The following is a 13,372-nucleotide window of genomic DNA, read 5'->3' on the forward strand; positions in this document are numbered from 1 at the left end:
TGTGATCTCTGCTTTCTCTTCTACATGTCAACTACCACATTTTTAGAACTGTGTCGGAAGATGGAGTCACTTAGACAACTAGGTGGTGAAATGGATAGAGCACTGGACCTTAGAATATAAGTTTAAATTCAGGCTTAGAGGCTCACTAGCCATGTGACCCTGGGCAAGTCAATAAATCTTTGTCTGCCTTAGTTTTCTCAACTGTAAAATGGGAATACTAATGGTGCCTACCTCAGATGGTTGTTGTTAGGATCAAGTGAAATTGTATTTGAAAAGCGTTTTTGCAAACTCTTAAAGCATTATATAAATGCTAGCTATAAAGTCAAGGTTGCTAGTTTCTTAGTACATTCTATACTTTCCTTTTCTTTTGAAGACAAGAAACTTTATCCTCCATTTCTGCAGTACATGCTTCACAAGCCTTCAGAGGTTATTGATTATTTCAGCAGTCACACCCACCAGTTTTTTCTGTACCCAGAAGTAGTTCATCTGGTTTTGATGCCTTAAGGAAGTAAGGGCAGTTTTGACGCTGTCTTAATAGCTCTTCACTTATGGTGGGACATAAGACTCCATCTGTTCTGTTCCTTAAAGGATGGGAAAGATCCCTTCTGCTAGACAGTTGCGAGGGAGTGTAGAATTCCAGGCAGAGAGAATGATGTAAGCAAAGAAAGAAGAAAGATGCTAAGGAATATTAAGCAAACCAGTCTTTTTTTATGCAAAGGATGCCTGCAAGGGATTCTGACCCAGATATTTAGAGAAGCAGTTTGAGGCAAGATTTCGTAGGGCCTTAAAGACCACGGAAGGGAATTGTACTTCATCTTGTAGCTAATAGTCCTGGGGGAATCTTCCCCCAGTTCTTTTTCTGTTGTTTGTTTTGTTTTGTTTTTTTGCAGGTGAACAGCAAAGTCTCACAGCACAGAAAGAAACAAAAAAGTTATAAAGACATAATTTGGAGATTTGCTTTAAATGGGTATTTACTTTCAGAAACACCTAATCGTTTCTGGATTTTAATAACCATCATGTCCTAATTAAAATGTAAATTAAAAGTTACAATGACAGTTGCGGGGGGGGGGGGGGGCGGGGAGAAAAGGAGAGTGCTTTCTTGAATTCACAAAGCTGACGATAGGCACGAAAATCTACTAGAAAGTTTAAGAGGAGAGTGGAGAACCAAACGAAGGGCGGCCCCAGGACCTTCAGCCACACATTCCTCCAACCCAAACTATCAGGGCTTCCAGCATCCTATCACCTCCCAGAAATAGAAAGACTTTCGGAGTCTACCGAAGAAGTTTGTCTTTCCTCGGTAGCCGTCTCCCGATGTCTTTTCTTAGCCAATCAGGATGCCGGGAAGGTTGGCGAACAGGCCGGAAGAGGCGGGCCCAGGGATTGGGCGCGCGCGGTAGAGTTGCGGCCTCTTCGCCATGGAAGAGATCTTTGCCAAGTTCGTCTCCCAGAAGATCAGTAAAACCCGCTGGCGGCCGGTACCCGCCGGGAGTCTGCAGCCCGCCGAGACCTTCGCCACTGGCTCTTGGGACAATGAGGTATCTTTTTGTTGTCTCATGGCTGCCAGGTTCTCGCGAGTCGCTCTCCCCCTTACTATCCTGCCGCATTTTCCTCGTGCTTCCTCGACCGAGCCCAGCTGTAGCCCCAACCCCCACCCCGCGCTCTCCTGCCCAAGCACGCGGAGCAACCCACGAACTTCATGCTCCCTGCTTTGGACCTGTTCTGAAAGGACCCCTCGCTCCAGACCTTAGACGTCAAAGCCAGGAGGGATGTTAGATATCGTCTATTCCAAGTCCGTTCTCTTTACAGATGCGGAAACAGGCTCAGAGCCGTTAGGCTTCCCACCCCAGGTCACCCAGCATCTCCGACTTAAAATTTAATTGCTTTTTCCCATACACAGTGCTTTTTCCGAAGAGCGATTTCACAAAAAATGTTTGCTAATAGTAATATGATTAATATACTATGTGATAACGTAAATTCCTAGGGTGCCATCATGCCAATTCCCACCCTGAGGCCCCTGAGAACTAGCAGGCCACATCGGGTCCTCAGGGTTCCTTCTCTGGTCTAGTCCCTCTAAAATCCCCCCCCCCCCCCATATTACTGACAATTTATCTTCCTTCTAGAAAGTTGTTTGCATAAGGTCATTCTCATTAGAATTTTAGTCCCCTGAGGGCAGGGACCGAGGTACGTTTTTTGTGTTGTTTTTTTTTGCCATTTAAAAAAAATATTCCTAGTCCTTAGTACAGAATCTGGCCCAGAGTGAGCACTTAATGAATGCTTGGTGACTTCTAGAGGGATCTTTGAGGGGAAACAGGTTTCTTCCACTGCTTCTCTGCCTCTCTGACTTTGCCCTAATTTTTCGCGTCTCCCTGTCCTCAGTTGTAAAATGGGGAGAATCTATTATTTAGGACTCCCGGTGCGTCGTTCTTGGATCTGAGTGCCAGCCCAGCAAGTGTGTGAGAGAGATGCCCAGGTCCTTGTTCCCCCCCCTCCCCTCCCCCTCCATTGGTTCCTATACCAGGCGAAATTCCCCATCTTATTCCTGCAATTCTGTTCCAAAACTTTTCCTCCTGCATAATTTTGTTATTGAGTCATTTCTTTAGTGTCAGACTCATTTGGGGTTTTCTTGGCAGAGATACTGGATTGGTTTGTCATTTCCTTCTTCAGCTCATTTCACAGATGAGGAAACTGAGGCAAACAGGGTTAAGTGACTTGCCCAGGGTCACACAGCTAGTAAGTGTCTGAGGCCAGATGGAAACTCAGTAAGGGGAGTCTTCCTGACTCCAGGCCTAGCACTATGTCCACTGTGTAACCTGGGTATATGTATCCCCCATTGTAACCTCCTTGATAAGAGGGTTAACTGTTTCCCTAGTGCCTTGCACTGTGCCTTATACACCCTGGGTGTCCAGCAAGTCTTTGTTATGTAATTTGGGTTCCATTCAAAAATGCTGGCCCCTGCCTTAGATACCTGGTGGGATTTGTGGAGAAAGTGTTTTGTAAACCAAATGTGAGTTGTCTGAAGGCGCACTCAGATGCCACCTCTTTTATAAAGCTTTTCCTAAATCTTTTTTCTTTTTTTTTAATCAAATGCTTTATTAACTTCTAGTTTACATCATTCATTTCTGCAATATTTTGAGTTACAAATTTTCTCCCCGTTTTTCCCCCTACCCACTGCCCCAAAATAGCCATCCCACAGGATATCCCCTCCTCCAATCTGCTCTCTCCCATATCTTTCCCCATCCCCCCTCCAATTTTCCAGTAGGGCATGGTGAATCTCTATGCCCCAGTGCCTGTATAACTTATTTCCCAATTACATGTAAAATAATATTAATAATAGTATATATATATATATATTTTAAATGTTTGATTTTAAAACTTTGAATTCCAGAGTCATTCCCTTCTTACCTACCCTTACTGGGAAGATAAGCAATTCAGTATAGGATGTACATGTGTAGCTAATGCAAAATAATCACATAGTAGATATATTGTAAAAGACTATATTTCCCTCCCTCCTATCCCACCTCCCACTTGTTCTATTCTCTGCTTTGATCCTGTCCCTTTTCAAAAGTGGGTGCTTCCAACTTCCCTCCCCCCGAGCCTGCCCTCCCCTTCCATCATCCCCCCTCTCATCCCCTTGCCCCCTACTCTCCTGTAGGGTGAGATACCCTATTTAGTGTGTATTTCACACCCTCCTCAAGCCAAATTCAATGGGAATAAGGTTGACTCATTCCCTTTTACCTAACTGTTCTTCTCCTCCATTGTAACCATTTCCCTTTGCCTGTTCTATATGAGATAGTTTACCCCATTCTGTCTCTCCCCATCTCCTCTCATTATATTCCTCTCTCACCTCTTAATTTCACCTTTTAGGTATCATCCCTCCCTATTCAACTGGTCCTGTGCCGTCTGTTTATGTATACCTGTACACATATGTACGGTATGCACATTCACATGTGTGTTCATACAGCCTCCTATAAGACATATATATGTATGTATACACATACACATATATACATTTCTGTTCCCTTCAACTGTTCTCATACTGAGAAAAATTTCATCAGTTACAATTATCATTTCTCCATGTAGGGATGTAAATAGTGTAACTTTGATAAGTTCCTTCTGATTTCTTTTCCCTGTTTACCTTCTCATGCTTCTCTTGCTTCTTGTATCTGAATGTTAAATTTTCTATTCAACTCTGGTTTTTTCATCAAGAATGCTTGAAAGTCCTCTATTCTACTGAATGACAATATCTTCCCCTGAAACATGATACTCAGTTTTGCTGGGTAGGTGATTCTTGGTTTTAATCTCAGTTCCTTTGACCTCCAGAATATCATATTCCAGGCCCTTCGATCCCTCACTGTAGAAGCTGCCAGATCCTGTGTTATCCTGATTGTGTTTCCACAATATTCAAATTATTTATTCCTGGCTGCTTGTAATATTTTCTCCTTGATCTGGGAATTCCAGAACCTGACTATAATATTCCTAGGAGTTTTCTTTTTGGGATCTTTTTCAGGAGGTGATCATGGATTCTTTCAACCTCTATTTTGCCCTCTAGTTCTAAAACATCAGGGCAATTTTCCTTGAGAATTTCTTGAAAGATGATTTCTAGGTTCTCTTTTTGATCATGGCTTTCAGGTAGTCCAATAATTTTAAAATTATCTCTCCAGGATCTGTTTTCCAGGTCAGTGGTTTTTCCCATGAGATATTTCACATTGCCTTCTATTTTTTCATTTGTTTGGATCTGTTTAACAGCATCTTGATTTCTCATAAAGTCATTAACTTCTATTTGCTCCAGTCTAATTCTGAAGGAACGATTCTCTTCAGTGAGCTTTTGAGATTCTTTTTCCATCTGGCAAATTTTGCTTTTTTTTTTTTTTTTAAGCAATTGGGGTTAAGTAACTTGCTCAAGGTTACGTGGCCAGGTGTTTCTGGGTGGGTGCTAAGTGTCTGAGCCCGGGATTCGATCTCCAGGTCATCCTGACACTGGAGCCGGTGCTCTTACTTGCTGTGCTACCTGGCTGCCTCGCAAATTTGGCTTTTTAAGGAGTTCTTCTCCTCATTGCCTTTTTGAGCCTCTTTTGCCATTTGAGTTAGTCTATTTTTAAGTTATTTCTTCAGTAAGGTTGTTGACTCTCATTTCATAATTTTCTTGCATAGTTCTCATTTCTCTTCCCAATTTTTCCTCCATTCCTCTTACTTGGTTTTCAGAATCCTTCTTAAGGTCCTCTATGGCCTGTAACCAGCTTGTATTTTTCTTGGAAGCTTTTGGTGCAAGAGTTCTGACTTCACTGTCTTCCTCCTGTTCCAGGCTTTGATTCTTTTTGTCCCCAAAATAGGAATGTAAAGTTGGGGTGCTCTGTTTGGTTTGCTTCCTTTCTTTGCCTGGTCATGTTGCCTCTCAATTGCTTGACTTTTGGGCTTTTTGCCACAGTAGGACTCTGCTTCCAGAGAGGAGAGCTTTGTCCCAAATAGCTGGGGTTTTCTCAGCTGCTGAAGGTATTAGTTGGGTGCCCTCTCTGAAGCCTCCACACACTCTGGCAAGCTGGTCAAACGCCCCAGGACCTCCATTTTAGACTGTAATCCAGATCGAAGCAGGTTAAAGCAAGAGTGATTACCCCTCAGACTGGTTGCTTGGTCCCCCTACAATTTGCAGGCCAGGAACTGAAGCAGCCACGTTGCAGTGGTTGTACGCTTCCCCCCCTCCACTCCCCCAAAGGCCAGCGTCACTCCCGAACTATTGGATCCCAAAGTCCACACTGCACTGACCTCTCACTTTGTCCTTAGCATCTATGTGTTGATAGTTCTGGAAACTGCCACAGCTGCTGGTGATCTGGAGTCCCTCCAGCTGGAGGCTGGTTAGGCCTGCCTGGGGATAGGATTGGCTCCCAGAGTCCTGTACTGGCCCCTTCCTGCTGGACTGTTCTCAGAGGGAGGTTAGCTTCTCTGTGTCATTTTGTGGGTTTTGTAGCTCCAAAGTTTGTTCAGTCACCTTTTACATGAATTGGAGTAGGTGGGAGCTACAGCCCTAAGGAAGTCCTGTTTCTACACCACCATCTTGACTCCGCCCCCCTTTCCCTAAATCTTCTAGCCAGAAATGATCCTTCTTTTCAATGAATTCTGACTGTTATTTATTCCTAACTTTTAAAAATACATTTTCCCATAAATATTTTCTCTCCCACCTCCTCCTGGGGGTGGGGTTAGGGGGAAGAAAAACCTTGTAACCAATATGCATTGTCAAGCAAAACAAATTTCCATTTTGTCCATGTCTAAAAATGTGTCTCAATCTGTATATGTAATTCATTACCTCACAGGAGATATTACACATTTTTAATCATCTGTTCTTGGGAATCATGGTGAATGATTGACTTAATTAGAATTCTTATCTTTCAAATTGTTAATTTGTATATATATTTTTAAAACTGTCGTATGAATTGTTTTTCTGGCTTTTTTCACCTCATAGCATTTCATACAAGTCTTCCCAGATTTATATGAAAACTTCCCCTTCCATCATTTCTTACAGCCCAAATGTATCCCATCCCATTCTTAAACCATAATGTGTCATTTTCCATTTGATGGGCACCCCATCGTTTCCAGTTTTTGGCTACCATGAAAATAGCTGCTATAAATATTTTTGCACATAAGACTAATAATGTTATCCCTATATAAAAAGGTATATATACATAGTTTAATAACTCTTTGGGCATATTTCTAAATTGTGTTCTTGAATGGCTGAACCAGTTAATAGGTCCACCAATAGTGTCTCAGTGTATTTTATTAACTTTCTTATACACTTTACTCTGTTTCTTATAGTTATTTTTATATATGTGTGATCTCAAATATAAATCTGAAAGCAGGTATCATTTCTTACTTTCTTATCTCTGTGCTGTGCTTGCTCCTAGCCTATTATAGTGCCCTCCACTTAATAAAGATGCTTAATGGTCTTCTTAAATGAGAACCCCTTTATAAATTCCGAAAATTTAATGCCTCCATGATAATAGTTGTCCTCTTAGTATCAGCATCTGAGATAATACATAATGATAAAGAGAAGGGTGCTGGTATGTATTCATAGACCTGTTGAAATAGTTACTGGCCCGATTCCTCACTCTCCACCTTCTAGGATTCCTACAGAATGGAAACTACTTCAGTGCTTTAAACTGTTATCAAATAATTGATAATTCAAAAGTGAAACATAGTATATTTGAAGTAAATGAAGATTGTCATTTTTTAAAATGGACTTAATCTGTTAAAGCATAAAAATGCTCCTAATTTACAGGAAAACAGTGTTTCACTCTGGTGTATTGGAGATTTTGGTAACTTGAGCAGTGATGGAGGGTTTGAAGGAGATCATCAGTTATTATGTGACATCAAACATCACGGTGATGTAATGGACTTGCAGGTAACTTAGACATTTTAAGACTTAAAATATTATAAAATATTTCTCTAAAGATATATGATCCAGAGTTAATCTATTGTTCACATTTCTGAGATCAAGAATAGCTTAAGAAAACCCAAATTTATAGAAATATCCATTTATCATAATTAATATTTTTTTCTGTGCAGTAGCTTTTCAAAGTGCTTTCATTACTTTACACTTAAATAAGGAAAGGCAATGTGTAATAGTTTCAAACTGGAATAGGTAACAGAAGATTTTTGGTTTCCTGTAATATACCATATAAGATTTTAGCCTCTGAGCCATATTCTCCCCTGATAAAGTAATACTTGCCATGCCTGTTTCACAGAGTCCTAAGGAAAGTGTTTTATAAATTGTAAAGCACTACATGGGAAGCATCAAGGCTCCGTGGATGGAGAACTGGTTTTAAAGGTGGAAAGACCAGGTTCAAATCTTGTCTTTAAGATAATGAATTACAGACTAATTGCTGTTCTGTGCTGCCAATTTGCATATATAATAAGAATTACCATGCAGTGAGTTTCCTTCACTGATGACATGGGTTCACATTTACCCCATACCACCCTCCAAAAAAACCACTTTAAATAATGAATTATTTATAATTTTGTTAATTTCTCTGGGCTTCAATTTGTTGTTTTTCAGTTGTTTAGTCATGTCTAACTGTTCCCTTATGGACCATACAACATGGTTTGGTTTTGTTTTTGACAAAGATGCTGAAGTAGTCTGCCATTTCCTTTTCCAGTGGATTAAGGTAAACAGAATTTAAGTGACTTGCCCAGGGTCACACTGCTAGTGTCAGAGGACTAATCTCAATTCAGGTCTTCCTGACTCTAAGTCCAGTGCTCTATCCACTGAACCACCTAGCTGCCTGAGCTTCAGTTTGCTTCTCTATAAATTGGAAACATCTTCTGACCTTTCTCACTGCATTGTGAGAATAAAATGAAATAATATATTTGAACATAAATACTTTATAAAATGTAAAATGTTATGCATTTTATATAACATAAATTATTTTCTCTTTTATGTTTAGAATTGTGGTTGTGTTTATCACTAGGTAAAATTGTACAATCTTTTACTAATATTTTGAATCTGTAATGAGCAGGATTTTTCTACTGCTTAGTTTTTGGACCAGGAAAGAATTGTAGCTGCTTCATCAACAGGATGTGTAACAGTTTTTCTTCACCATCCAAATAATCAGGTAAGTAACATTTTATACAAAAATTGAACTTTTAAAATTATTCTTAAGCTTTATAGGTTAATATGTAAGCACATCCTTTCTGAATAACGAGTTATAATTTGTAATCCTAAAACTTTAAGGACAAAAAAATTATAAAGTGTTCCTATTAGTGAAGCTAATATTCTTTGGACATGGTGGTGCATGCCTATAATTCCAACTACCAGGAAAGCTAAGACTGGAAGATCCCTTGAGTTTTAGAGTTGTAAAATGCATTGGAGTAAGCAGATTGGGTGTCTAGACTAGGTATGGCATTAAATAAGGGGGCTACCAAATTATCTAAGGAGGGGCAAACTGGCTTATGTCAGAAACAAAGCAGATTAAAGTTCCCATGCCAATAAAAGTGGTACTGGGCCCATGACTAGCTTCTTGTACTTCCAGCCTGGTTGAGATAGGTCGACCCAGTCTTTTTTTTTTTTTTTAAGATAATATTCTTTACCATTACCAAGTTGTGGAAATTCTATTAATTTAAACCTAATAACATGTGGTTTTTTTAGTCAGTAACTACAATGATGTTACTTTGCCTTTATCTCAAGGAAAATAAAAGTACTTGTTATCTCACTTGCCATAAGGGATGGAAAGATCTCTTTGGTTCTATTAATAGCACCTAGATTTTTTACTTTAAGGGGTAGATGTTGAGACAGTGGCAAACCTTCATAAAAAAAATAATCTAACCCAGTGTGTTGACCTTTGGAAAACAATAAAGGGCACTTTGATGAGAAAAACTTGTAGCTTCATGTAGTAGCATATAGCTAGAAAAGAAAGCCTGTTGGGATTTTTGTTCTTCCCATGTAGGCCATCTTTTTTTTTTTTTTAAAGCAATTGGGGTTAAGTAACTTGATGAAGGTTACACAGCCAATTATTTCTGGGTGTGGTGCTAAGTATCTGAGCCTGGATTCAATCCATATCTGAGCCCAGATTCGATCCCCAGGTCATCCCGACGCTGGGGCTAGTGCTCTTACTTGCTGAGCCACCTGGCCGCCCCTGCATGTAGGCCATCTTAATGATAGACACATTTAGTAAAGTCGAGAATGAAACATTTAAATAATGTAAACTATGGCTTTTATTTTCTTAATGACATTATTTGCAGGAAATCATGTAATTTCTGACAACAACCTGATTACTCTGCAAAAATTACTTATTTTTAAACACAGTAATCCTGGATACCTAGTAACTGCTTCTTTAAAAGAAAAACAAATGAAATAAATGAAAACATTATGTACAGTTATTTAAAGCATTTTGGAAGTCTCACTTGCTTGGGGGCTTTTTAGTCACTTTGGTAGTGAGAGGTATTCCAAGATGAAAAATAAGCTATTTGTCATTTAAAATATGTTCCTTTAGAAATTAATCCAGTGGGTGGAGATTGATAAAGTGTGTTTCCTAGTAATCAAAATTATGTTTTCTGTGAAATGTAAAGAACAGAGAGAGGTTTTTCTGAGGAGCTGAGAGGAGAAATAGAAAAACAAAAGCATTTTGTGCCTTTGATTAGGTATATTATGATTTCTTTCAAACCTGCAAGTGCTATGTCATGGGGATAAACATTTGCAACATTTTTCTTATTTGATAACTTTTGATTTTTTGGTATCACCGGACGGCTTTAAGGTTTGTTTTTTTTTTTCACTTTCCCCTATTCTACACAGACTCTTTCAGTCACACAGGAATGGGTAGGAGCCCACTACCACATTGGCCCAGGTAGTCCTTCCTATAGGAGTGCACCATGTACTGGTATTGTATGTAACAGTCCAGAGATTGTTACTGTTGGAGAAGATGGCAGAATCAATCTCTTCAGAGTTGATTATAAGGAAGCTGTACGAACAATAGGTAAGAGAACTGATTAGTTCATTTTCTTTGGCCAACAAGTATTAGCCACCTGTGCTCTATGAACCATTGTACCACTGTGCTATGAGGAATACAGAGATGTACAAGAAAATCTCTGTCCTTGAAGTACTCAGTTTAGTATGGGAGTTAAAACATGTAAATAAATAACTGCAATAAAAGGTATAGAATGATACATACTAAATGCTCTAGGGATGCAAAGGAAGGAAAAAGTGTTTTTGCTTGAGATGATCTAGGAAGACTTGGAGAAGATGGCTTTGAGCTGGAATTTGAAGAATGGGTGGAATCTTCAAAGAGATGAGTGGGAGAGTTTTCAGGGAGTAAGAATAGCTTGAACCAAAGAGATGGAAGCAAGAACACACAGTGCGTGTTTGGGAAATAGTAGCTCAGAGTATTGGAGATTTAGTATGAGATAAAACTAGAAGGTAGTTTGGGGCTAGATGGTGGGGAAATTGAATACCAAGCCAAAGATGAATTAGCTAGAGAGGACTACAGAATGATGCTTTAGGAAGATTAATTTGGCAGAAATGGTTCAAATTAATTTGAAAGGGAAGAATCTGGGCGGAGTAGAAGACCCTCCCGCAGCTCTGGCTTCCACCCTCCCCAATCCATGTAAAAAGGGGACTCTAAACAAACTTTGGAGCTGCAGAACCCAAAAAATGACACAGAGAAGCTAACCTCCCGCTGAGAACAGGCCGGCAGGAATCGTCCAGCGCAGCGCTCTGGGAGTGAGCCCAGCCCCACGCTGAGGCTTTAGCCCCAGGGCGGGCCTGACCAGCCACCAGCCAGAAGGACTCCAGATCAGCAGCAGCTGTGGCCTTTTCCAGATTTATCAACACATAGATGCGAAGGACAAGGTGAGAGGCCAGTGCATTCTGGACTTTGGGACCCAGTAAGTGGGAGTGCGTGGCTTTTACACCCAGGGAGAAAAGCCGCTGAGATGCCGGCACAGCCTGCCAGCGCCACTTGGCGGCTTCAGCTCCTGGCCTGCAGAGTGTAGGGGGACCAAGCACCAGTCTGAGAGGTCATCGCTCTTGCTTTAACCTGCTTGGATCTGGATTGCAGTCTAGGGTGGAGGTCCTGGGGTGTGTGTCCAGCTTGCCAGAGCGTGTGGAGACCTCAGAGAGGGCACCCATCTAATACCTCTGGCAGCTGAGAAAACCCCAGCGTTTGGGACGAAAACTCCCCTGTCTGGTGGCAGAGTCCTACTGTGCCAAAAAGCCCAAAAGTCAAGTAATTGAGTGGCAAAATGAGCAGGCAAAGGAAACAAAGCAGACAGAAGATTCCAACATTACACTCCTATTTTGGGGATGAGAAGGAGCAAGGCATGGAACAGGAGGAAATCAGTGAAGTCAGAACTCCTGCACCAAAAGCTTCAAAGGAAAATACAAGCTGGTTACAGGCCATAGAGGACCTTGAGAAGTGGAGGAAAAATTGAGAAGAGAAATGAGAACAATGCAAGAAAATTATGAAATGAGAGTCAACAGCCTGACTGAAGAAAATACCTTAAAAAACAGACTGACTCAAATGGCAAAGGAGGCTCAGAAAGGCAATGAGGAGAAGAATGCCTTAAAAAGTCGAATTTGCCAGATGGAAAAAGAATCTCAAAAGCTCACTGAGGAGAATCATTGCTTCAGAATTAGATTGGAGCAAATGGAAGCTAATGACTTTATGAGAAATCAAGATGCTGTTAAACAGATCCAAACAAATGAAAGAATAGAAGGCAATGTGAAATATCTCATGGGAAAAACCACTGACCTGGAAAATAGATCCAGGAGAGATAATTTAAAAATTATTGGACTGCCTGAGAGCCATGACCAAAGTAAGAGCCTGGAAAGCATCCTCCAGGAAGTTCTCAAAGAAAACTGCCCTGATGTTTTAGAACGAGAGGGCAAAATAGAGGTTGAAAGACTCCACCGATCACCTCCTGAAAAAGATCCCAAAAAGAAAACTCCTAGGAATATTATAGCCAGGTTCCAGAATTCCCAGATTAAGGAGAGAATATTACAAGCAGCCAGGAAGAAACAATTTGAATATTGTGGAAACACAATCAGGATAACCCAGGATCTGGCAGCTTCTACACTGAGGGATCGAAGGTCCTGGAATGTGATATTCCGGAGGTCAAGGGAGCTGGGATTAAAACCAAGAGTCACCTACCCAGCAAAACTGAGTATCCTGTTTCAGGGGAAAATATGGTCATTCAGTGGAATACAGGACTTTCAAGCATTCTTGCTGAAAAAACCAGAGCTGAATAGAAAATTTGACATTCAGATACAAGAAGCAAGAGAAGCATGAGAAGGTAAACAGGGAAAAGAAATCATAAGGAACTTATCAAAGTTGAACTATTTTTTTTTTTTTTAAGCAATTGGGGTTGAGTGGCTTGCTCGGGGTTGCACGGCCAGTTGTTGTTTCTGGGTGTGGTGCTGGGTGTCTGGGCCCAGATTTGATCCGGGTCGTCCCGGCACTGAGGCCGGTGCTCTTGCTTGCTGAGCCACTTGGCCAAAGTTGAACTATTAACATTCCTACATGGAAAAACAATAATTGTAACTTATGAAACTTTTCTCAGTAGTTGAAGGGATTAGAAATATATATATTACATATATATATATGTCTTTATATGAGGGTATGCAGGCATATGAATACATATGTGAATGTGTGTATATATGTTTACAGGTATACATAGATACAGGGCATGGGACCAATTTAACAGGAAGGGATGATACTTAAAAGGTGAAATTAAGAGGTGAGAGGGATATAATGAGAGGAGATGGGGAGAGACAGAGGGGGGCAACTATCTCATACAGAAGAGGCAAGGGAAAATGGTTACAATGGAGGGGAAGAATAGGAAGGCAAAAGGGAATGGGTCAACCTTATTCCTATTGAATCTGGCTTGAGGAGGG

The 13,372-nt window shown here is 40.6% G+C and overlaps 1 protein-coding gene across 1 annotated transcript in view; it reads left to right on the forward strand.

The window, feature by feature from the left end:
* The first annotated feature begins 1,338 nt into the window (after positions 1-1,338).
* NUP43 (nucleoporin 43) overlaps positions 1,339-13,372 on the forward strand; it is a 28,006-nt gene continuing 15,972 nt past the window's right edge. The window contains exons 1-4 of the mRNA XM_069069742.1: positions 1,339-1,535; positions 7,268-7,390; positions 8,523-8,600; positions 10,277-10,457. Of these exons, the coding sequence (XP_068925843.1) occupies positions 1,416-1,535; positions 7,268-7,390; positions 8,523-8,600; positions 10,277-10,457 (502 nt within the window). The 5' untranslated portion in view covers positions 1,339-1,415. The remainder of the gene's footprint in view (positions 1,536-7,267; positions 7,391-8,522; positions 8,601-10,276; positions 10,458-13,372) is intronic.

Source organism: Petaurus breviceps, unplaced genomic scaffold, assembly GCF_028583685.1.
Source record: "Petaurus breviceps papuanus isolate PSGF00001 unplaced genomic scaffold, PetGlider_PUasm1.0 90784, whole genome shotgun sequence".
In the NCBI taxonomy this organism is placed as follows: Eukaryota; Metazoa; Chordata; class Mammalia; order Diprotodontia; family Petauridae; genus Petaurus; species Petaurus breviceps.